Source organism: Nylanderia fulva, unplaced genomic scaffold (assembly GCF_048542155.1).
Source record: "Nylanderia fulva isolate GAGA-0341 unplaced genomic scaffold, ASM4854215v1 Scaffold274, whole genome shotgun sequence".
Lineage (NCBI taxonomy): Eukaryota > Metazoa > Arthropoda > Insecta > Hymenoptera > Formicidae > Nylanderia > Nylanderia fulva.
Genome location: NW_028190341.1, coordinates 78,141 through 103,081, shown reverse-complemented (window position 1 = coordinate 103,081; position 24,941 = coordinate 78,141). Strand labels below are relative to the sequence as shown.

General features: G+C 27.8%; 5 protein-coding genes across 7 annotated transcripts; 2 read left to right on the top strand and 3 right to left on the bottom strand.

The window, feature by feature from the left end:
• Positions 1-60: 60 nt before the first annotated feature.
• Positions 61-2,371, top strand: LOC114928812 (DET1- and DDB1-associated protein 1). Its single transcript, XM_029300169.2, has 4 exons — positions 61-367; positions 620-758; positions 838-899; positions 1,161-2,371. Exons 1-4 carry the CDS (start codon positions 365-367, stop codon positions 1,266-1,268), a joined length of 312 nt encoding a protein of 103 aa, XP_029156002.1. The 5' UTR covers positions 61-364; the 3' UTR covers positions 1,269-2,371.
• Positions 2,372-2,422: 51 nt separating this feature from the next.
• On the top strand, positions 2,423-7,103 carry tamo (PUB and ZnF_RBZ domain-containing protein tamozhennic). 2 transcript variants are annotated; one of them, XM_029300191.2, is made up of 6 exons: positions 2,423-2,892; positions 3,283-3,423; positions 3,516-3,715; positions 4,093-4,272; positions 4,364-4,498; positions 4,556-7,103. In XM_029300191.2, exons 2-6 carry the CDS (start codon positions 3,291-3,293, stop codon positions 5,726-5,728), a joined length of 1,821 nt encoding a protein of 606 aa, XP_029156024.1. In that variant the 5' UTR covers positions 2,423-2,892; positions 3,283-3,290; the 3' UTR covers positions 5,729-7,103. The 2 variants fall into 2 exon arrangements, with proteins under 2 accessions (XP_029156024.1, XP_029156023.1); XM_029300190.2 differs by having other exon boundaries at positions 2,424-2,761; positions 2,836-2,892; positions 4,364-7,103.
• A 1,874-nt stretch (positions 7,104-8,977) lies between these two features.
• On the bottom strand, positions 8,978-10,642 carry e(r) (enhancer of rudimentary). The gene is made up of 3 exons (XM_029300197.2): positions 10,429-10,642; positions 9,536-9,623; positions 8,978-9,298 (listed from the first exon to the last, which is right to left on the bottom strand). The coding sequence occupies exons 1-3, from the start codon at positions 10,429-10,431 to the stop codon at positions 9,078-9,080; spliced, it is 312 nt and encodes a 103-aa protein (XP_029156030.1). The 5' UTR covers positions 10,432-10,642; the 3' UTR covers positions 8,978-9,077.
• A 308-nt stretch (positions 10,643-10,950) lies between these two features.
• Fancd2 (Fanconi anemia complementation group D2) lies at positions 10,951-20,341 on the bottom strand. 2 transcript variants are annotated; one of them, XM_029300198.2, is made up of 16 exons: positions 19,409-20,341; positions 18,808-19,081; positions 18,190-18,549; positions 17,741-18,098; positions 17,174-17,607; positions 16,970-17,061; positions 16,162-16,336; positions 14,838-15,095; positions 14,344-14,677; positions 13,761-14,076; positions 13,327-13,533; positions 12,950-13,244; positions 12,528-12,745; positions 11,824-12,032; positions 11,521-11,688; positions 10,951-11,304 (listed from the first exon to the last, which is right to left on the bottom strand). In XM_029300198.2, the coding sequence occupies exons 1-15, from the start codon at positions 20,256-20,258 to the stop codon at positions 11,545-11,547; spliced, it is 4,524 nt and encodes a 1,507-aa protein (XP_029156031.2). In that variant the 5' UTR covers positions 20,259-20,341; the 3' UTR covers positions 10,951-11,304; positions 11,521-11,544. The 2 variants fall into 2 exon arrangements, with proteins under 2 accessions (XP_029156031.2, XP_085340005.1); XM_085483879.1 differs by lacking the exons at positions 10,951-11,304; positions 11,521-11,688; positions 11,824-12,032 and having other exon boundaries at positions 12,551-12,612.
• Positions 20,342-20,845: 504 nt separating this feature from the next.
• On the bottom strand, positions 20,846-24,420 carry LOC114928821 (solute carrier family 35 member G1). The gene is made up of 3 exons (XM_029300180.2): positions 24,244-24,420; positions 24,013-24,097; positions 20,846-23,045 (listed from the first exon to the last, which is right to left on the bottom strand). The coding sequence occupies exon 3, from the start codon at positions 23,041-23,043 to the stop codon at positions 21,997-21,999; it is 1,047 nt and encodes a 348-aa protein (XP_029156013.1). The 5' UTR covers positions 23,044-23,045; positions 24,013-24,097; positions 24,244-24,420; the 3' UTR covers positions 20,846-21,996.
• Positions 24,421-24,941: the final 521 nt, after the last annotated feature.

Sequence of the window (24,941 nt, the reverse complement as noted above, 5' to 3'; positions counted from 1 at the left end):
AGTCATTTGGTCGATCGATACTGCAGAAATCAATCTGAGTATAATAAATAAAATAGAGCAAATATTTATTAAATAAAATTAATAATTAGATATATAAATTTGTTTAAACATATATATGTAAAAGGAAGAAGAGAAATTGGTCGAATATTGCATAACCTTCATTTTATCTTTGTCATTTCGTGTCTTGCAAAAGCAGTTTTCGCGAAGGCTCCTCTCATTCCATGAAATATTCTATGGTGATCTCAGGTTATCTGGACCCAAATACAACGACAGCCTTTTTCAGTTTGGTCGCCTAAAAGTTTTTTTTTTTTTTTTAACAAGTAGACAATCCTCGAATCCTATCGTCAACAAATAAATTTACAATATGGTAAGAGATGTAAAGATTGTTGGTTGAATTTTCTTGTTGATTTCAAAAGATTATACATATATACCACACTTGACACTTGAGGAAACATGTTTACATTCATATAAATAGCAAATGTTTTAATTTATTTCTGAACCTTTATTAAGCTTTCTTAGAATGTCTCGATAACTTTTTTTTTATTATATTTTTTATGGATGTACAAGTCATATGATGCTGTGTTACTTTTATACTTTGCTTATTAAAATCTGTTTGCAGTCTGTTGCTGAGTTCCTGAAGGGTCTCCCATCGCATGACGAAAATAACTTTGCCAATTTTCACACCGATAATGGAAATAGGACCTGTGTCAAGAGACCATCAGTTTATCTTCCGACTAAGGATTATCCTTCAGAACAAAGTATGGGCACATATTGTAATTGTGCATAATATATGATTCTGAATGTCTATGCATAATTAATTATGTTATATATGTTCAGTCATAGTTACTGAGAAAACCACCATTTTATTGAGGTACCTCCATCAACAATGGGATAAGAAGGTAAATAAAACAAATTAAATTATATAATGAATATAAATTGACTAGATATCATGAATATTGTTAAAATATAGATATTTATTATTATTAATATAGTAACATTTACAGAGATTTAATAAAGTGCCTTATTCGACATGTTTAATAATGTAATTACAATATTACTATTTATTAATATTTATTATATGTAAACTGCTGATCATCTTTATTTTACGATTTGATTGTTAATTTTTTAAATATTTTTAATTGAGTATGAAACTTTTTTAGAGCATAGACAGAAAAAGAGAATTCTTGTCCACCAATGGTGATTCCCAGGATGATGCATCAACAGTGCGCAGTAAAAGGCCACGTCTTGATCTGAATAACAGTCTCTAAGATATGTTGCACATTTTTCATATATATATATATATATATATTCTTAAATAATCAACATTTATATATGGTCTACATCAATTATTCGCAGACAGATATGTTTCTCGTTCGAAACTATTACATTTATTAAATTTACGAAATGGAAAGTAAAGAATATACCATTTTCGATAATATTTTTTAAGAAATTTATATGTATATATTTTTGTTTTATATGGCTTTTATCAACTGTAGATGTATACAAAGCCATCATTATGTATATATATACAATTTTGTTTGTGATATATTTTTAATTTACATCAGTTCACTCATGTTAGATATTTGAATTAGTGTCATACAGTAATTGTAAACAATAATCTCTGTGTGATGATTTATACAGAAAATTTTTTTTTATAAAAATTATTCAGAAAAAAACGAAATTTATAAGACAGAAAATATGTGTGCAATAAAATAAATTATCATCATTTTGAGTTTGTATAACAAAGCATTTATCTTGTTATAAAATAAAATAAATTTGTGTGAATCTTTATAATGAATGTCAAATATATCATATATATATATATATATATATATATATATATATAAAATCCATATTATCGAATATGCGATTATTGAATATATATAGTTATAATTTGCATTCATGAAAGAAATATTAATAAATATTTCTAATTCTTGAACATTAAACAATATCCATTAATCTAAACTAATATTTATGATAATTAATCTTTATAATAATTATAATTATATTTTTTATAGTGTCTCACATAAAGTGTTACAAGCTGTTTTCTCTGCCATTACTAAAGATATTAACTTATCACACTTTATGTGAAACACCTTAATTATATATTTCTTTAAAATTATTACTTTTTTTTGTTTCTATATTTTATTTTTAATTTTATTGCACAATATATTTACTTTTCAAATCCCAAGTAGTAAACTGACGTCGTTAAACGTAAAAAATGACGTATGCTTGCTACCTAGGATCCCTATGATTAAATTACACCATACATTGTCTTATATATTATTTATTATACTTATTCAGGATCACTGAAAAAAAATAAAAATAAATAAATTTCTGAAAATATAAATAAACTTCAAGTACTATCTTATTTTTCTCTGTTATGTGTCAATATAGATTAAATTGTTTTTATATTATTTTAGTTTAAATTATATTACTTAAATTTTTTTTATATTTCAGTTTTTTCTCTCTTATCTTAAATTTATTTTCAAAGTTTTCGCGTCCAAGTTTCACATAATTTCCGCTTGGCGGAGTTTTGACAGTTCATGGAAAAAAAATATTCGGTGTCGCGTCTAGTATATCTTCGCGTTTCGTGGCTAAACGAAACGCGAACATAACCAAAGAAAAAATTTTGCGAAAAATATTTACGGTTTATACGCGAAACGCGAGATGTAACGTCGTATTTTAATAATTTATCCCGTTTATTTCTGCGACGAGACGCGCAAATCTGGACATGGAAAGTCACGTCGCGCGAAGACAAGTAAAAATCGCGAAAGAGCTCACCGCATTTTCACCCTGTTTGATTCCGTTACTAAATATAGGATTTATTTTTAGGTTGGAGCTAGACGTGATTTGAATCGGGAATCTGCCCCAAAATCAGATTTCTAGGAGGTTTGTAGCGTCTGATTTTCCCATCTGGACGACATATATATTTCAGTCAACTGTCAGTTTCCCTGAAACATTCAAACTAATATCTTACAATTGTTTTTCACAATTGTATGTATAAACATTAAAGGAACCACTTGTGTTGGCTGTATGCAGAGTTGCAAGAATTTACAACTTTTTATTGACTCACTGTTATATTACGACATATATATTTCAGTTAACTGTCAGCTTCTTTGAAACATTAAAACACTTAGAACTAATATCTTTCAATTTTTTTTTCACAATTATATGTATGAAGATTAAAGGAACCACTTGTGTTGAAGCTGTACACAGAGTTGCAAGAATTTTTTTACTTCTTATTGACCCGTTGTTATATTAATAATGTTATAATTGCAGGGACAAAAATGGCAAATGATGTGATAATCAGGGGTAAAGATAGGCTACAAGAGATTAGTATGAAATTGGAGCAGAGTCATTTAGTGTATTTGCAAACGGATGACAGTCCATTGAAGCTGCAACAACGACACAAATTGGAAGGTAATCTATATCATCTTATGTAACCATCAATTTCTATATATGTATATTTTTGTATATTCTGATATTCAATAGTGTATATATAAATTTTTTAGGCTTTATAAAGGAATACCTTTGTCTGGTACCCAACGAGAATAAATATGTATTTCAAGAGACAGCAAATATTTTGCACAGATCAGCAGCGACGGTGACAGATTTCAGTGGATACAGAGCAGCAACTGCTTGGAGTGCAATTTCCTTGTATGCGGCTAATCTCTTGGCACAGCCTTGGCGAAAAGAATACAGGACAGTGAGGGTAATCAGCTGTCAAAAATATGCTGTCGTTACTATTATTTTATTCGAGCCTCATTTTGCAGCTTAAGATGACTTACATCTTGCATTTTTACTTTTTACCTTCTTATATTTTTATATCTAATTATATTTTATTTTATCCTATTATATCACACATATTTTACATTTTATATTATATTTATATATATTTATATTATATTTGTTTCATATTATATTTTATATTTTATTTCTCTTTAACAAACTGATGTCATTAAAAATTACAATTAAAATCAAAATAAATAAGATTATTAAGAATTTGTCAATATTTTATTGTATATATTTGAAATATGCATGATTTAATATGTACACAAATTTTATGTATGCAAATTTGATTTAATTTAGACGTACAGCGGTTACTACAAGCACGAAGTGGAGGCGAATTTGATAGGCGCGGAATTAATGTTTGAGCAAATGGGATATAAGCACACTGGCCTGGGTGTCCTGACCTTGGAAGGACCGATAGATCCAGACAAAGTCTCCAACGTCAGCAGAGACGCTATTGTAGCCTTCGTGGAATGTCAGGTAATAGATGGGTATCAAACAACCAGTGAACAAATGGAATCATAAATTAGCTCCGGACTCGACATAGAGCTGATCCGTCCTCGAATTTCAGATTCTGAAGCAGATCTGGGAGAGCGTGTCGCAGAATTACACCATCTCCTGGCTGGAGGTGCTGGAGTTCCGCGAGAATCACGTCGGCACGCCGGAGCAGGCGGTCCGGGCGTTGAACTACCGCTTCCTCGAGAAGGTACATCAGAATCGGTGCGCGAAGATCGACGGTTTCAAGGATCTTTACTATCCGCAGCAGCAGCAGACGAGCGTGGAACCCGTCCCGTTGCATCTACCCTATCACCATCATCATCACCCAGTCGTGCACGTCAATTACAACGCGACGATGCCCGCAGTTTGCCAGCAAACCCCAACGGACTATCGTTACTACCAACACCCGCCGATGGACCACGGTTTCGTGAATTGCTGCAACAGCTACGGCTGCCTGCCTGCTCACGGGAATAAGTTCTATGGCACCGCTGTCACCCAGCCGAATCCCTATTGCGCCACCCTGCCGGCGTACGCGACCCGAGTGCCAACGGGTAGACTGATAGAGCTCGACGTGCCGGCGTCCGTGGCGAATTACGCGGACAAGACGCACCGGAAGTCCACGTCCCATCGGATATCGGACCTGGACGAGGTGGACCTGTACAGACGGCAGACCTCGAGCGACGGGGACCACCAGGAGTGCAGGAACGAGAAGCGGCAGGTCGCCAGCAAGCTGAACTCCGGCGTCAGCAAGGACGGCTACGACACGTGGGACTTCGTCTACAGGAATCTTGAGAGCCTGGGATATTACAAGGACCTGGACGAGCGGGACGACGTGCTGCTGCAGCACAAGAAGGAGCCGTTCAAGCACAAGACTCTCCGGCAGACGGAAAACGAGGACAAGTATAGATACGACAAGAAGAGAAGCGGAGTGAATGAGGTCGACGCGTCTGAGATGAACGGTAAGGGTCATCATCATCATCAGCAGCACCAAGACGTTCTGCCCTTCAAGAAGAAGTCCTCGTCCTTTGACCTGTCAGACTCGAACAGACACAGCGAAACGTACAACAACAGGGCCGACAAGAGGCACAACAGCCAAACCCTGCCGATTCCGCGGACGCACAGGTCCTCGGACCAGATAGCGAGGATTGCGGACTCGCTTCAGAATCTCGACGTCGCGCGATTAGGCAAAGAGGAGAGGAAGGAGGATGGTGAACAACAGGTGGCGAGGAGGTGGAACTGCGCCACCTGCACCTATCTGAACACTCCGGACCGGGACATCTGCGAGATGTGCGCCAAGTCGAGGTGCAAAGGCAACGAGGACAAGCCGCTGGCCAGCGGCGGCAAGGAGTGCCCCAAGTGCACCCTGGTGAACGAGAAGAATGTCTCTATCTGTGATGCTTGCCATACCAGTCTGAAGGATTCCCCGACGTACATTTAGACAGATTGACGGGAGAAAGAGAGAAACGCGAAGGAGGAAGGAAGGTTCTCGCACATTTCTCACAAAAATTTTGCACAAAGGTATTGCTTGTAAGATATGGAAGCTTGGAACGAATCAGTTGTACGTGAATCTTTTTCAACGACCTAAAATGAAACATGAAATACAGACAACTTAGAGGCATAATAAAGAAAATATGCAGGGTGTCCCGTTCAAACTTTCGGATTGAAAACCAAAGTTTTTGTCGAAAAACACGTTTCGTACTAAAGTTTTATAACCTCGAGGGGAACACAAGATAGTATTATTGGTTTGATCTTGGATAATTATTTAAAGGTCACGTGAAAACTCCCATTTTTCAATGCATATTCTTGCAGTTTATCTCGAGAGAGCTTTCCAAAACATTATAAGTATTTTTCTCTTAAGATAGGTATTGAAAAATAGGGGTTTTCATTTAACAAATTAAAGATTACCTTCACGTGACCTTCAAAAGAGCATCTAGGGTCAAATCTCCTACAACTTTTGCATGAAACATTTTTCGCGCTGAAAATCTTGGTTTTCGAGAAATTTCAATCCAAAGGTTAAAATAGGACATCCTGTATATATTATATATATATATATATATATTAATAGCGTATATACATGAATCTTGATTCGTATACAAAGAGAAGAAAAAGCTATTTATTTAAAATTTATCTCATGCAGGATAAGGGAGCTTGTAATATAACAAAACTTTTGTAGCATTGTTAGTATTATATTGTTATGTTGCGTGGCCTATCAAATGTATCGAGTAGACATTTGAAATCACATGCAGTCACAATAACTATCATTAGTATTATTATAGCGTTTGACGAGACTTTGTCACATTAAACGATGAAATTTAATCCGAGATATTAGGCCGAGGCTCGTAAAACGTTGAGATTAATTAAGAAGTGCGTAAAACACTGAAATGTTATTTGTGCAAAAAAAGAAAAAAATATTTAATCATACGTTTGATTCTGTTTAATGCGTATACGTAATTTTCGTGCAATTTACTTGTTAAATTAAATAATTATCATTGAGGACTCGAGTATTAAACTCTGTTTTTTTATGAACAGAAGAATTGAACGTAATTAATTTTATAAAAAGAAAGAGCGTTGCAATAAATTTTGGAAAGTTAGGTATTGTTATTGAATAATGAATAAATTTTATATAGCCCCATCATGTAATCAACAAAATTATTTAAAAAAACTTAAGAGAACTAAAGACAGAAAGAGAGAGAGAGAAAAATCTTCTTCGATTTGCAAATGATAGTCTATGCAATGTTATAAACTAAAGGAATGTTTTTCTGACAGTATCTTTGAAAGCAAATTTGACAAAATACAAGAAAAATGTTAAACTATGCGATCTTTATCCTCTCCCCTCTTCTTCCCTTAATATTATACGTAAAATTATTGCACTATTAGTTGCGGATTGTTATTATAATTATTATTGTAATGATACAAATGTTACGCTCTGTATTATTACACAGAAGATTATAAATGTAACGAAGATATAAAATATGATATGAAAAAGATGTGTGAATTCTACTCTAATTTGATGAAATTTTATAGAAATTTTATCTAACAGTATCTATATATATATATGTATTAAAATTACGTGAAAAAACAACTATTTATTTATTTAAAAGTAATTATCGCACAAATATTTGTTTGTACATTCCTTATTCATTGAGTCGTCAAAATATTAAACATGCGTTTTACTTATTCTAAATATCTTTTGTTAAACACATCTCTGCAACGTATGCGTTTCACCCTTTATTTAAGCTTGTTTTATAGATTTATATATATATACTATTGTTGAAGATATATGTAATTTTATATGTAAGCAATGTGAGAGAGAAAGATGATTGTCATACACATATAAAGTTATTACTAAATTGAATATTCACAACTAAATTTTTTGATCCTAAAATTTATCATAAGAGTATATATAATGTGATATAATTTCACATTTATAATTATATGTCAAAATTTCATCTTACAACTCTAACAGGAGCAAGTCTATCATGCACGTTCCGGTATGTATTGAATTCAATTTTAATTTTGATTAAAATTATATATAACAAAAATATATACAGAGTGTCCCGTAATTCGCGGACCACCTTTCGTGGGCAGGTAGAGCACGTTAAACTGAATAGAAAAGTCTTATATCATTTTGCTAAATTCGCAATAATTATTGAGTTATTCATTAAAATATTTGAGCAGATGGAAAACGGTAGGTCGGACTCGGTGGGCATATTGGATGGCTTATTTGTTATATATATATATACTATTATATAAAAAAAAATATATATATATATATATATATATATATATATATTTTATATAATAGTATATATAAAAAATTATTACATTACATAATATATAAATATATTTAAAAAAAAATATAATACATATAAAAATTATGTGTAAAGGAGAGTGTAAAGACCAAATTAATAACTAATGATTTCGAAGATATTTAACTGATTGTGAGAGAAAGAGAAAATAATTATTTAAAATCATAATTCAATAAAAAAATTGTTTCAAATAAACTTTATTTGATTTTGAAGAAATAAAACATTTTAAAAAGATCCAAATTTGTTCTTAAATGCCTTCTTATTGATATTTCATGAATAAAATAAAATCTTGAAATCGAAACTCTTCCTATTAAAACAAAATTGTACCCATTAAAATATATTCTGCTTAAAAATCAAATAATTTTTATTCAAAACTTTTTTAAAATGATTAAAATTATTTCAGAGATATTGAACTGTTTGTTGTTCGATTAAAAAAAATTAAATTAAAAATTCCCTGCAAATTTGAGAATTTTTACATTACAATAAAATCCATTATATCTTTAATATTCATTTTATGATTTATAAATTGAAAATTACACAAATCACACAAACTATACTTATAGAATACATTTTTAGATTTTATATATTTTGATAATTGGCACAAAAATAGAGATATGAATCTAATTTTCTTTTTTTTTATACTTATTATTCCCTAATTTTATTAATACTGATAAAAATAAAAACTACTCTATTCTTATACAGTAAATCTTTCCTCTTTTTTTCTCCCTCTTTAGTTAATACATACATTAGATATAATTAAGTATTATACTTATATGTAAATATTAATTGTAAAATGTATGTATACTATGTAAAATACAGTATACTATATATTGACAGAGAGGAAAACGTACAGTATAATTATTATCAAAGTAATAAAATATTGTAAATTATAGATTTATTATGACAAATAATATAGAATATTTAAGAGTTATCTTATATATATAAAAGAACATACATATCTTTGTTTATACACTGATTTTACTCGCTATGTCCTGCAGCTCTACGTAATAGTACGTATATCTTTTCTTTAATCCAATCCTTATTATACGGAGCATAAGTATTCGTTGACTTTTGATACACAAGACATGATAAATCAGTTAATTGATCAACAAAGTCAAATAATTGACTAATGTCATAGGTGATAGTTGGAGTGTTAGGATTTCGTCTTTTTAAATGTTCTTCATAGATTTTACATACACCTGCAATACAAAAACAACAAATGATTAATATAGATTTATAATTGAGTATAAAGAAAATATTATAAAAAAAGATATAAAAATACAAATATAATTCTTAAAATATAGTCTATTATATAAAAACAAAATTAATATTCTTTATCACATTTCATAAATTGTATTTATATAAGAGAAACATGCATTATATACATTATTATTATATTATATATGCATATATTATAATGCATATGATATAATTACCTTCCATACATTCGTTAACACTTTCATAATCAGAATATGTTCTTGTTTCCGGCCTGTGACCAGGCTGCACCAGTAATATTGTATGAGACTAAAATCAAATAATAATAAATTATTATAGTTAAAATGTAATTGTAAATGTTAATTACATTTCAATTAACAAGTGTTGTAAATCATGAGTCAAATATGAATGTTAAATAACTAAATATGATACACATATTTGTATGTATGTGTGTGTGTATTATTGTATATTTTCATAAAAAAGTATAAATAAAAAATATATTAGGATGTTATAATATAAAATATGTTAAAATTGTAACAAAGTCGATATAATCTATACATAAATAATTATATATATGTATGATTTTTCTGTTATATTTATTGTTAAAATTACGCAGATAAAAATTATAGCTTCAGAGAAGAAATGTGCAACTTGTTATTATATAAATAAGCTATTAGAATACGTTTTATATCTTACTTATAAACTTTTATCAATCAATTTATAAATTTTTTTCTTCATAATTATGCAGATATATATATAAATATCAAATTTACTAATTCAATATTCTCATTTTGAAATCACAATTAAACATCTTCTAATAAACAAACTTTACGTGCTATAAAAATGATTTCGTTAAAGCCTTGTTTATACTTCCAAATAACAAATCGTGTCAAAATTATCGAGCATAAACAATTTCAAATTACACACATCAGACACTGTTATTATTTATTTACAAAATCTCGATGTAATATATAAATCATACAAATACTCATCAATTGTACATAAAATATCATTCACAGTAAATTTTCTAGATAAGTACGATCAAGTTACAAGCTGTAAGTAAATAAACGAATTGAGGAGATTGAGAATTTATATGCAATATAAATCTGCTTACCATCTTTTTTACTTATGCGCTAATAAATCGAAAGTGGAACGAAGTAACAATTCAGATATTTCTTCGGAAGTTACAAAAGGAATCTTACAAAAAAGAAATCTATCGGAATTAAATAAGAGAATAGAGAATTATTATAATTGTCGACAGATATATCACTTTTTCTGACCCTTCGATAACATTTGTTCGTCAGATCGGTATGCTGTTGTGTTAAAAAAAAGGGATCTGTCGATCTGCCCTCTAGAATTTCTCGAATTAAAATGACGTTTTCTATTGGATGATTTCCAACTAGTGACATCTAGAACTTTAGTGATACCTGAAGCCCGCCATTTTTTGAAATTTTCAAAAGCAATTGATAACATTAGACGTTAAATGACATCAGTTTGTTATTACTCGAGTTATATAATTAAAAAATTAATATTATTATAATAAACCATATTTGCAAAATATATTATTTATTGAAATAATTGTAGAAAACATATAAATCATGCTTATATTAAAACTTATTCATGTAGTATTAATAATTAAAACCTATTCATGCAGTATTAATAATTAAAACCTATTCACGTAATATTAATAATTAAAACCTATTCATATAATATTAATAATTAAAACTTATTCTAGATTTTATACCATTATTTTGCAAATAAAATGTAAAATATACTGTTTTTTTCCATTAACAATTTAACAATTTTTTAATACTTAGCTTATAAATATATATTGTATATAAATCTTAATATAGATTTCACAATCTTAATCTTAAATTTATTGTTAATTTATCCTATATTAATTTAGTAAAAAAAATATTGTAGCGCCTTTTTAATGACTTTTAAATGAAAAAGATTAAGATTTTATGAACTTTCATTTCCGTTTGTTCAGCTAAAAAAAGAAATGTTAGAAATATTTAATATTTTTTCTAAATTTTCAGATAAAATAATAAAATAGAAAAAATTTTTTTTTCTATTTTATTATCTGAAAATTTTAGTTAAAAATTAATTAATTTTTAACTAAAATATATCATTAAATGCCACATACACAAATTTATTCAATTGTGCAATATTATATTATAGAAAAAAACTACTCTTTGATGCTTACCATTTTATACATATAAAGAAAAAACTACAAATCCAAGTCATTATCTTCGACTTCTGATTCTTCTATCGGATCTTCATCTAAATCAGAATTTAGAATCTCAGATGATGCATTTATTAATTCTTCAGAAGGTGCATTCACTTCTGTTAAAGTGGTTTCTTCTGACGATATCTAAAAATTAAAAATATAAAAAATTAATGCTTCATTAATTTTTACTTCCTTCCTTCTTTGAGTACAAAATATAATAAAAAGTTTATATATATATATATATATATAAAATAATTTAAAAATTTAATTAACAAAAACCTGCGAAAGAATCTCGCGACCCTCCAAATTTTTATTAACAAGATTTCCCATCCAGAAAGCTTTTGCGCTATCGTTAAGAACTAGCATCCCTTTAACGCTATAAATTAACTTCTCCAATGTAGACTTTGCTGCAGGCACATATTTAGTCAATGGTAAGTTCTTTTTTTCTGTGCAGTCGCAACAAATAGCATGTAAATACCGTGTGCCACCTAAACATATACAACATTATATAAATTAGAACAAAATAATTAGAAAAGAATATATTACATATTTTATAATGAATCATATATGAGGTAAGATTAACAATTCATAATTCTAATTTTACAGATAAATTTTGACCATTTTAAAATCTATTTAGTTTAACAAATAATTTCATACTTTATATAATTTATTATATACTTTAATAATGATTAATTAAAGTATAATAAAGGAAATATAATAAATTTTAAATAGTTTTTTATTAAATTTATAGAATTTCAGAAAGATATAGATATTTTGGTTTTAATGTTTATATTGTTTAAATAAAATAAAATAAAACTTAATTGTAGATAAATTTGCAATAAATAAGACTTTTTTTATGTTTCATTAAGGAGAGGACGTTCTAAATTCATTAGAAAATTTATAATTAAAATTAAAATCATATTTTATATAACATTTATGTCTTTCATGCACGTATCTTATTGATAAAAAAATTATTTTTTTACCTTGCATCATTTTTAGAATACTTGTCACATCATCTGTTTGATATTTTAGATTATGTTCTAGTATAGGCATTCCAATATTTAGAAACTGTCTTATTAGAAAAGGCATGTATTTTAGAAACAGTTGTATGTTAGCATATGTTTTCAATGTTTTACAAATTTGTACAAGTTTTTGAACATTTGATGCAATATTCTGCCATATTTTTATTTTCTTTGGATCTCTAAAAAAAATATTTGGCCAATAAATAAAATAAAATAATTTAACGACATAATATTTACATCAATAAATTCTTTATGGAAAACGCATTATATATTACTTTAAATTCATTAAATACTTATTTTTAAACAAAATTTAATGAGCTTCGTTATTCTAAAAAAATTTTAATTTTTTAAATTTAATTCTTTTTAAAGAAAAATGTACTTACGAATCGACTGCTGACAGTGATATATTAATACCTTTATTTAAACCTTCAAAGAGTTTTTTATATAATAATTGAAAAATGCTTTTGTTCAAAGAAGGTATTCTTGTTATGACACTCTGGTTATTTTCAAAATTCAAGATTTCATCTGGTAACCATTCCAAAATTGACGTTACTGTATCTAATGGAGATGGTTCATTATCTATCCAGTTATTTAATAATTGAATAATAGATAACTTATATTGAGCTCCAGTATTATCTTCGGGCCATTCCAGACAAAGAAATCCATAGGCTAATTTTGCTAAAATATAAAATAAAAAATTAATAGTATAAGAGAAAAAATTAATATTCAATAAAAAAATAAAAAAAGTTAAATTACTTACCATGCTTATTTTTGTGCTGTTGTGTATAGGTTTCGGAATGTTTCATTAAAGATTGACACATGTTGACAAGAGCAGTAGCTAATGATATTTCGGTAGCGATGTCTGACAGTGATTCAAAATATTTGTACGATTCTGCAACAAGTTCCTTGCAAGATCGTAATCGTGCGTTTTCTGTATTAATTTGTCCAGCTAAACTACGTAATCCCTCTAAAAAAATATATAAGTAAAAATATAATATAAATATAAATAATATAATAATAGATATTAAATAGTAATATATAATATAAATATAAATATATATAATAAAAATATAAATATAAATTAATAATATAAATACTACAAATATAGATATAAACAATATAATATAAATATAATATAAATAATAAATATAAAAAAATAAGTAACATTTAATTTTTATCATAAAAATATCGCACCTCGAAGCAACGTGTTATATGTCACACTTAAAAATCCTTTCCAATTAAAAATTTTCGTGAGGAGACATAACAATAATTTTGCGCCTTTTCTAAAGTCGCAAGTGTTATCTTGTCTCAATCTGCTGACAACATCGTCCAATTTTGAACAAATCTTTGGTAACAGGTGTATTAAATCTTTCACAAAAGACTCGGAAGGTTCATTTTCGAATATTGCTAACAGTTCTCTTACAATAAAACAAACTTGTTTTATTGATATGCCTTTTGTCTCAGATTGTGACGACTGTGAATTTATTTTAACGTCTAAAAGATGGGCTATCTAAACATAATAATGACAGTATTAATAAACATTATATATTTATGTAATAATCTTCAAATATTATACATGCAAGATCTTTAGATCATTTCGACTACAAATTTTTCAATTAATTTATATCAATATTGCTTAAAAAAGAAAATTTAAATATTCCTATATTTTATTAATAATTAAAAATAAACTTTTGAAAATTAATTATATTTCTTAATTTTCAAATTTTGAAATATATTTTATTAATAATATTTTATTAAAAATCCTTGTCAACCATACCTTTGCATCAAACTTTCTAAAATATGCTGGATTTTTAGAACACAATGTAGAACTTATCTCTGTGGATTCATCTTCCATATTTACAGAAATGTTAGATTTATTTCCTTTCTTAGACTTCTTTCCTTTTTTGCTAGTTTTTCTCTCAATTTTTACAAATTGTGGTAATGGAAAGTGATGGAAATAACATGGTGGAGGTTGATATTTAGTATCACATAATGCTAACAACATATTCAATTCACCTTGCAAATATATCAAAGTGTCTAAACGGTTTAACACTTGTTTTCGTAATAAAGGATCTGTTTGGGTGACAAAGCCGGTTATTATCTCCCTAAGCCTGTAAAATTCCATTTGCAATTAGTCATTTCAGCTAGACTTGACGAAATATTAGAAGAAAATAAAGTACATATTATTACATCATAGGAAAACAAAAAGAAAATTTTAATAATTTAATTTTATATAATTAAATTTTAATTTAATTTAATTTTAAAACTTACCAATTAATAGCGCATATAGTAAGATCTAATATCGCAGGTTCCGGGATATCAAAATTTTGTGGCATTAACATTTTACACCCCAAAAGAGCATCTATAGCTTCCAATTCTCCATGTGCGCTAGTTTTCATAATACATGTCTTGAGAAGTCGAAACAATATTGGTGCAATTGGACCACTTTTTTTATTTCCAAAATTTAACACATAATTTTCTGGTTCATGTTCTGCATTATTTAGCCCAAATTTCGGTACTAACTCTTCACTAATAGAAACAAAAATTAAATATACTTATTTATATTCATCATTACTTTATATTTCATCATTTTATCATTGGTAATTATATAAATTAAAAATTTGATCAAATAAAATAAATTATGAAGTTTATATATAATATATAGAATATCTTCAAAATTCACTGTATATTTTGTTGAAATATTGCAATATAAATGTCAAACGATAAAATAGTAACAAAAAACATTTCCTCTAATATCTGTGTATAAATATATGATTTTATATTCAAACTTTAATCCATTTAAAAAAAAAGTTAATATATATAATTAAAAATTTTAATAATTTTTAAGATAAATTATCTTAATTGATACTTTCATTTTGGTTTTAATAATTTTTACATTCTATCAATATTTTTATAGATTTTTAGTCAGTCAATTGCATATATATATATATATATATATATATATATATATATATATATTAAGAGTTTAACAAGGCTCTGTAATATAAATATAAATTTAAAGATATAAGACAGGCAGTAAGAGCCAACTCGCGGATGACAGTGCGTTATCCTAACGAAACTAAATTTTTCGTTAGGATTAAGTATCTGTGCACAAGGCACCAAATTTTACTTGGTCACGGCCAAGATTTAAAATATGAAATAATCTCATATTTGAGATTTAATTTCAATAACCCTTTCACCCCCCTACGGAAATAAGTAAATGCAAGAGAAAAATATAGATCCGAAAGTCGCTGAATCGGGACTTGCATTTACTTATTTCCGTAGGGGGGTGAAAGAGTTATTGAAATTAAATCTCAAATATGAGATTATTTCATATTTTAAATCTTGGCCGTGACCAAGTAAAATTTGGTGCCTTGTGCACAGATACTTAATCCTAACGAAAAATTTAGTTTCGTTAGGATAACGCACTGTCATCCGCGAGTTGGCTCTTACTGCCTGTCTTATATCTTTAAATTTATATATATATATATATATATATATATATATATATATATATATAATCATTAAATATAATTAAAAGCTTTTAATAATTATATATATATAATTATTTTAAAAAATTTTAAGTGTTATTTACCTGGATTGTATTTTATCTGTCATATATGTATTAACAAACTCATTTTCGATGCAATCACTAATTTTGTGAAGAAAAGTCATATTAATAGTTTCAGTTTCTGCAATTACTTGTGCCAACTGATCATAAAACAACGGTTGTGATTTAGAACAACTTCTCACACTCTTCATTACCTTATCTGTAAACGTACAAAAGAGATATTTGTATTAAATTAATTTTTACACTATCATGTATTATATTAATTTGTAAAGAAAATAATGCACATTAATGAATATTAAATTATATTTATCACATAAATCTCTTGAGTTTAATAACTCATTATACTTTAAGAGTTTAACTAGGCTCTGTAATATATAAATATAAATTTAACATATATAAGATAGGCAATAAGAGCCAAATCGCGGATGACAGTGCGTTATTCTAAACGAAACTAAATTTTTTTCTTTAGAATTAAATACCTGTGCACAAGGCACCAGCGAAAGGTCTCGGGTTCGATTCCCGATTCTGCGACTTTCGGATCTATATTTTTCTCTCGCACTTTATTTCTTTAGGGGGAATAGGGGATACATGGAATTAAAAATCTCTTGTAGAGATTATTCCAATTTTATATCTTGGCCGTGTCCAAGTAAAAATTTGGTGCCTTGTGCACAGGTATTTAATTCTAAAGAAAAAAATTTAGTTTCGTTTAGAATAACGCACTGTCATCCGCGATTTGGCTCTTATTGCCTATCTTATATATGTTAAATTTATATTCATTATACTTTGTTATATCACAAGAATTTAAAAAATTGTGTATAAAATAAACACATACTAAATAATTTCAGAGCTTTATCACAGCTTTCAGTCTTTCCTGCCAGATGTTTTATTGCCATTACTGCTCCCATGACACCTTTGCATTTTGTACTAAAAATTATTTGATATTTATATCTCGTATGTCATATATATAAATTATAATATAATTATAATTATATATTGTATAAAATAAAATACTATATTAATTCTATAACTCGTTTACATTGGTTTAGTGTTGGACAATTGCTTTTGCAACAATATAAATAAATCATCTCGTAAGGATTCCGAAGTAGAATCATCAACTGAACATAATTTGTGCAATAAATCACTCAAAGTGCCAATTTCTTCAAGCCCAAAGCAATTTATCTTCTCTAATAAGATTCTCAGATGATTGCATTGCGATACTAAACATTCTCTTTCAATCGTATTCTCTGCCATTTTACAAAGTATAGTCATCGCATGTTTTACAGTTTGATCATTATTACCCATAAGAAGAATAATCTTCTCTATAATCTCACGTTGTTTAAACAATGCTCCTTTCTGACCGAGAAACTGCAATCGGAACCATTCAATTGCAAAATTAATAAATACATATTCTTCTGATTTCAATAATTTACTCGCTAATTGTAATATTGATGGTTGTAATTCTCGAATGACCTGGAAATAAATATATTATATATATAAATATATCGTTAATATTGATAAATGTATTATATAAATATATATAATATATTATAAGCATATCAATCTATATTTGTCAAATAAAGATTTCATATATTTTTATACAAACCTCTTTGTAATCATTGTAAAGTGTATGAAGCAAACTCGTCCTATAGAAACCAGAACGGATGTTTTGTTTCAATAAGACTTCTGCATTTTTCTGTTTTGTTGTTCCAGAGAATATAAGGAGCAAAATGATTAAATCTAATGGCTTTGGATTTTGATTAATATCTTTTACTACCATTATTGCAGCAACTGTCACATCTTTCGATAATAACATGCACATTTTTAATGTTTGAATTATCTGCACTTGATTCTTATAACATTCCTCAACTTTATCCCCAGTGAGTGGCTGCATTTCTATATTGCGTAGTACAAGCAACATTTGTTTGACAATATCGGAACATGTATAATTATTAACAAGAAATCTACAATTAGAAAAGTTATTATTTATTAACTTAATGTCCTATCATATAATAATTTAAAATTATATATATATGTGTGTGTGTGTGTACATACCTGATAACAATTGGTATAAATTCTACTTTCAAATTTGTTTTCAACAAATGTAACACTTTGACTTTATATTCTTCTAAATATTCTTTGTCAAGATTAAAACTGCCAATGCAGTTTAAGATTACATTTGTCAATTCACTGTTTTCTTCCAACATTTTTCCTAGTATTTCAGCGATATTTCGGTGCTGAATATCTGACAAAATATCTGGCAAGAATAAAATCAATTCATATTGAAACCAAGATGGACATGTTTCTAACAGTTGTTCTATATTTGTAGTTACTATATCAACATTTGTTATAGTATCCAAAAAACGAAATTGTTGCAACAATGGTACAGCCCAAGGTATTTTTTCTGGAGTATCTCTATAAAAAAAATTGTAAAATGTATTAACAAATGATATGACTGCTTTTTCAATATCACAATTAAATATATGTATATTAAGCATTCAATTTATACAATATTATATATATTAGTATAATTAATATTAATTAACTAATTTATTAATATTAATATATCTTTATTATTTAAATAATTATTATATATAGCAGAAGTATTTTGAATTTAAATTTAGCAAAATTATATAATAAATTATATGATTTTAATTTTTGATATATACTTACACTATAAGAATAGATTCATTAAGCTTAGACATAAAAATATTATAAATGTCTGCTTGAACTTCCATAACTTCTAATAGTATTCTTGCCAGAGATATTTTATTTAGAGCACTGAAAGCTCTATTATCAGTCGATAATTCCATGTCATTCAACATTTTTTCAAAACTTTTTTCATTTCCAACATATTCTTCTATTGAATCAATTATATCCTTTTTTTGAATTTGTTTTGAGCTTAATACTTTTTTTATCTTTAATTTGGCGATGGACGAAGGAATATCTATATAAATAAAGAAATTTTGTCATACAATTTCATAAATTTTTATATCAATAATTTAATTATATGTCTTTCTTCATTATATTATAGGTAACATAAATATAATATAAATGTATAATATATAAACATAATTATAAATATAATATAATATATATATAAAATATAAATATATATATTTATTACACATAATAAAATAAATAATATATTATATTATATAATTATATTATACAATAAATATATTATATTATATTATTTTTATATACATATATATATAATAAAATAATAATCATATATAAATAAAATAGAGATAAAATAAAATAAAAAACTTACTAAGTGTATATATACCATCGATTGATACTGTGATACCACATTTCTGCAAAAAGTTAGAAAAAACAGGTGGTATATGAAAATTCTCTTTTTCTGGAAAACACTCCCTGTTATTAATTCTACATTCTTCCAAATCTTTGTTAAGTTTATGCTTCTTTAATTTTGCAGGCGAAAAAGGTTCCTTATATTTATCTTGTTGCTTTCTTTGGGTAATATTAGACATACTAATTGATTTAGCAGGTGACTTATTAATCAGAGAAAGTCTTTTCCCAGGAGAATCACGACTGGGATTAATATTTCGAGCAGAAGATTGCGAATTTCTATCAAACACAGTTTCATTTCGCTTCTTCTTTGCTGGTGCAGACTCATCACATGAAAAGTCCAGATCGCTATCCGAAACCTCCTCTTCCACTGCAGGTATAATTTTACGTTTTTGTGTAACCGAATGATTAGCAGCTCTCAGGGACCTGTTTGCCATCGATGAACCTTCTCCTGACAAATGATTATTGTCCTGTTGACTTGAGGTGCTCTCCGACACCTGACTATTCAGCTGTTTTCTCATTGTGGCCTTTGTTTTTGACAATTTATGATTGACATTTTCTCTTTGCGACAGATCTTTCTCAGCTTCACCTAAATTTATTTCTCTGGATGAATTATTTTTCTCCACGAAAGAATTACTTCTTAATGACTGACTGTTCAATGTTGACTTGGATGCTAATAAATCCACCTTCTCTTCCATTGTTTCGTTTGGACTACTTATTTGTTTATTGCTCGCGGTTCGCTCCAATGATTGACTGACAGGTTGCACATTTTTATGCAAACCTGTGTTGAACAATAATTTTCTCTTATCCATGACAGATAAATTTTATCTCGAAATTATAACTTTTCAATACTTATTACGCGCCAAAATCATATTTTCATAGATAAATTAAATACATAGATGGACGAACGACTGGAAAAAAGTTACTAGCAGACAACTTCAGTTAGAGATCCAATAATCTCTAGATTTTTAGCTTTAGGGGAAAATATTTTTTTTTCATAAAAAAAATAAAATAAAAATAGAACAAAATTTTCTTATAAATTTAATTACAATTTCCTTATAATTTAATTATTTCTACATATTTCAAATTTTTTTTTATTAAAATTTTCAAATAGAAATTATAAATACACAGAATTGATTATTGAATATGATTATATGTAGATAAAATATATTATTTACATATCAATATATATTATTTTTCTGATCATTTTTATTTAATTGTTACATAATGCAGTTTATGAATGTTAAAATACAATAAAATAATTTTTACAGATATTAATAATTAATTGATAATATAAGTTTTTTACAGATATTATGTTTGTTCAATAAAGTTATCTAAAGAAATTAATTTTTTTATTATAAAATATTAAAATAAAAATAAAAAGAAATTTTTTACTGTTTATTTATAGCTATATATTTCAAAATACAGTTTATATATATTCATAATCTTTTTATATAGAGAGAATACATAAAATTTCTCTTGGAACTATGGAAAATTGAGTTCACGAAATTTTCTGTTTTCAATCCCTATTATTCTATTTATTTCATTATTATTCTAATATACACAAAATAAAAATGTTACATATCTTTGTTAGTTTTTCATTTCATTCATGATCACATATGTATGGGAAAATAGCATAAGAGAAAAAATTGTTTACAAAGAGATTCAAATTAATCATGAGATTCTGCAATATATAAAGATAGATTATATTGACCTAGATTAATTTTATTTATCGTCTCCTGTAATTTTCTTCTCGATTTTTTTGCTTTCTTACTGTTTCACATTTTTCATTTTTATTACACATACATACATATACACGCATGCATACATACATACAATACATACATATATTGAAATATGAAGTAGTGAGAAAGCAATGCAAAAAGAAAAATATGATTAAAGTAAAAAAAAAAAAAAATAAATAAATAAAATAAACTCAACTGTGTACACTACACATTTTGAAATAAACTTAAAAATCACTGTTACTCAGCGCAATATTTTTTTACAAATAATATTGTTTCTTCAACAATTTTTGTAATGCATAAAATTCATTTCAAGTTCCATCTTTCTTCGTCTTCAAATAAATAAATAAATAAATCAAATCAGATAAAAATATTCAAAAAAACGCTAGTAGATAAAATCACAAGGTTAAAAATTAAGTAATCATAAGCGAACAAACTGGGCAAAAGTATTAGTTTATTCAAAATTTCTTCATTACGTTTCGACCTTTGTTTTAGGTCTTTATCAATTAAATGAGCTGGAAAAAAGGATTACAAACTTTCAATAATACAATAAAAATACAATAAAATGAAAGTGTAAATTGAAGTGTCTCATTGAAGTTTTGTGCGATTTTTATTGTATTTTTATTGTATCATTGAAAGAGTTTGTAATCCTTTTTTCCAGCTCATTTGATAAAGACCTAAAACAAAGGTCGAAACGTAATGAAGAAGTTTTGAATAAATTAATATTTTTGCCCAGTTTGGTCGCTTACAATTACTTAATTTTAACCTTGTAAATAAATAAATAAATAAATAAAACAAAAATTATTATCTATATCATTAGAATTCCAAGAGACTTCTTAATGTTAGATGTTTCAGGTAAGGAAAGAGCCCATTTTCTTAAACCTGTTAACAAAACTGAACTAGTGACTAGTATAGCACCTCCTACTGAGTATCGGTTTGGTATCTCATTGAAAAAAAGCACCTGCCAGAAGAACGCGAAAACAATATCCGTGGATCTTGCTATGGCTACTGGACCGGCCTGCTCCATCTGAAGAGCCAAGGTCAGCAAGATCTGACCTGCAAAGCTGAATAATGCTAGAGCAACAACTAGGAGTCTATCTGTACCACAGCGTGGTAGACATAAGGCGCCGATGAGCCAGGATATAAATGTAGTCTGTACCAGAGCAAAGGAGCCAAAATTTGCCATTATAACGGAGAAGTGGAGACCCTTCAGGGCGCGTAATAGGACGTAGACGTTGGCGCCGAATAAAGTAGCAGAAAATGCAGCCACTGCGCCCCAAAGATCCGCGTGTCCTGGATTAATGCTGCCATCCGAGAGAGATTCCACGGTGTTGCCGAAGATCAGGGGCGGTCGGGTTATCAGGATCACGCCGATCAGGGTCAGGCAGACGGTGACGACGTTGAAGAGGCCGCAGGGTTCTTTCAGAAAGATTCGCGCGAATATCGCCACGAATACAGGAACGGAAAAGACAACAACAGAAGCGTCTGCCAGAGGCATGTGTCTGAAGGCGTAGAAACTTAACATGAGTCCTGTTGTGCCGATGAAGCTTCTTAGAATAAGTATTAGCCTACGTCCCTTCGGGAAAGGATGGTCGCCTTTGTAGATCACAATTGGTATTGCTGGTAACAGTACTCCCAAAAATCTGAAGATAGCCATCTCGGTGGGGTTGATTTCCACCAGACTCTTGACGATGACGCTACATAACGAGAAGAACAGGGACGAGAATGTTGCTAATACTAGGCCCAGGTAAGGGCATGATTTGCAGAACGGGATGGAGAATTTTCTTTTGTGATTCGTCGCGCTACTCTCCACGTCGACGTCAACTAGATGCTGCAATTCCACGTGCTCCGACATATCTGTGAAAAATCATAATCTGTATTAAATGTTGGAATTAATTACATCAATATTTTTTAAAAACAATATTGTATTTTTATATATTTTGATAAATAATCAATATTCAAATGCAATAAAATTCTGTAATATATAATGTCTTCAGAAGTTATACAAATATAAAATAGAGAAGGATATTGTTAATTTCTTAATTTTATTAAAATTGATATTTTATAAAATTTTGTTTTATAATGTACTTTTATATACATAAAGCTAAACTTTATATTAAATTTTTTTTTACATATTTCTCACTCATTTATTTAATTTTTCTTTTGTAAGATATTTCATTTCTGATTGTTTATACCAAATCACTCCATATAAACAAAACACATGTGAATAATCTGTTTTTTTTTTGTTTTGACAAATTAACAGAAATAAGTGGAATAATGTCAAATATATACTTATAATACTTCATGATTCACAATTTTATGATTCACATTTCTTCAAACTGAACACTGCATTTTTAAAAGTTTTATCTTATTAGCGCAAAGTAATAAAAATAATTTTTTAAAAATATTAATATATCAATTAGTTATATAATTTTGTTATATAAAAGAATATTAAATAGAGAGTAACATAATAATAAAAGATAGTTTAATGCTTTTGTATTGGATCTCACAATTTGTTTTATATTTTTGCCAATTGAACGCTATATTATTTTTTGTGAATTGAATGCTGTATAATTTTTAGGTTCTTTTTTTATATTAATGTAAAAAAATAAAAAGATCATCTTTTAAAAATATTAATATATTAAATACTTAACTAATTTTTATATATATAAAAAAATATTTTATGCTGTTGTAAGAATATTGAATGACACAATTGACATAAAAATAAAGCGTATTTTTAGTGCTATTGTCTGCTTGATATTTCTGTCAACTCGGATATACTGCATTAGTGTTAATTACATGCGGAGATTTTGCTGCAACTTACCTATAACACTTGCGACTCATTAAACGCACGTCGTAAGTACGTAACCGTGAAATTACATGACCAATAATATATTACAGAACATCGCCTAGACGAAAGACGAAAGAATTATTAACAATCACGATTATTTTTCAACACAATATAATAATTTTAAAAAATGCTACTATATGCGAAATTATATATAGATCATTTTTTTCGCTATCCTTAATATTTAATTCTCAAGTCTGTACGTACTAAATTCAGCGAGATACGGTGAAATTCGCTACTCCGCATGATTAGAAAGAAATAATTTAATTTTTTTTATATTTGCTCTTATTTTGTATTATTTTCTAATTTTATCTCATTTGACAGTTCATGTCGGGACTCTGACAGATCAGCCACGCCGGCGTTTCTCGTGAAACTCTCCCTTGTCACCTGGAATTTGACAGCTGAATAAAGTCACTAGATATTTATCTAGTGACTTTACAGTCGAACGAACAAAAACGCCATCAATCGGAGGTAACATGTAACCAAAAATCAATGTATATCGAATTTCATCGCAAAAAAAATTAAGAAGATATGAAATTAAATTTTAATAAAAATAATAAATTAAATAAAATGTAAAAATAATAAAAGAAAAATATATAAATATAATAGATTTAAATACAGTATTAATCATATTTATTTATAAAATAATAAATTTTTTCTTGCATTAAAATAACAAAAGATTCTTTTTAGTTAAAATTTATTTTATAATTATTCTACAGAGACAAAAATAAATTTGTTTGACATTTATTCTATAATTTCTTATATAAAAAAACTCATATGTCGCATTTTCCTTTCTTTTAAGGGTCGGCAGTACACCCAGGCAAACTCCGAATTGATATTGGAGACCTCGTGCGGTGACAACGCAAAACTCCGGTTTCAGTGTTGCCAACGCCGAGAAACCAATT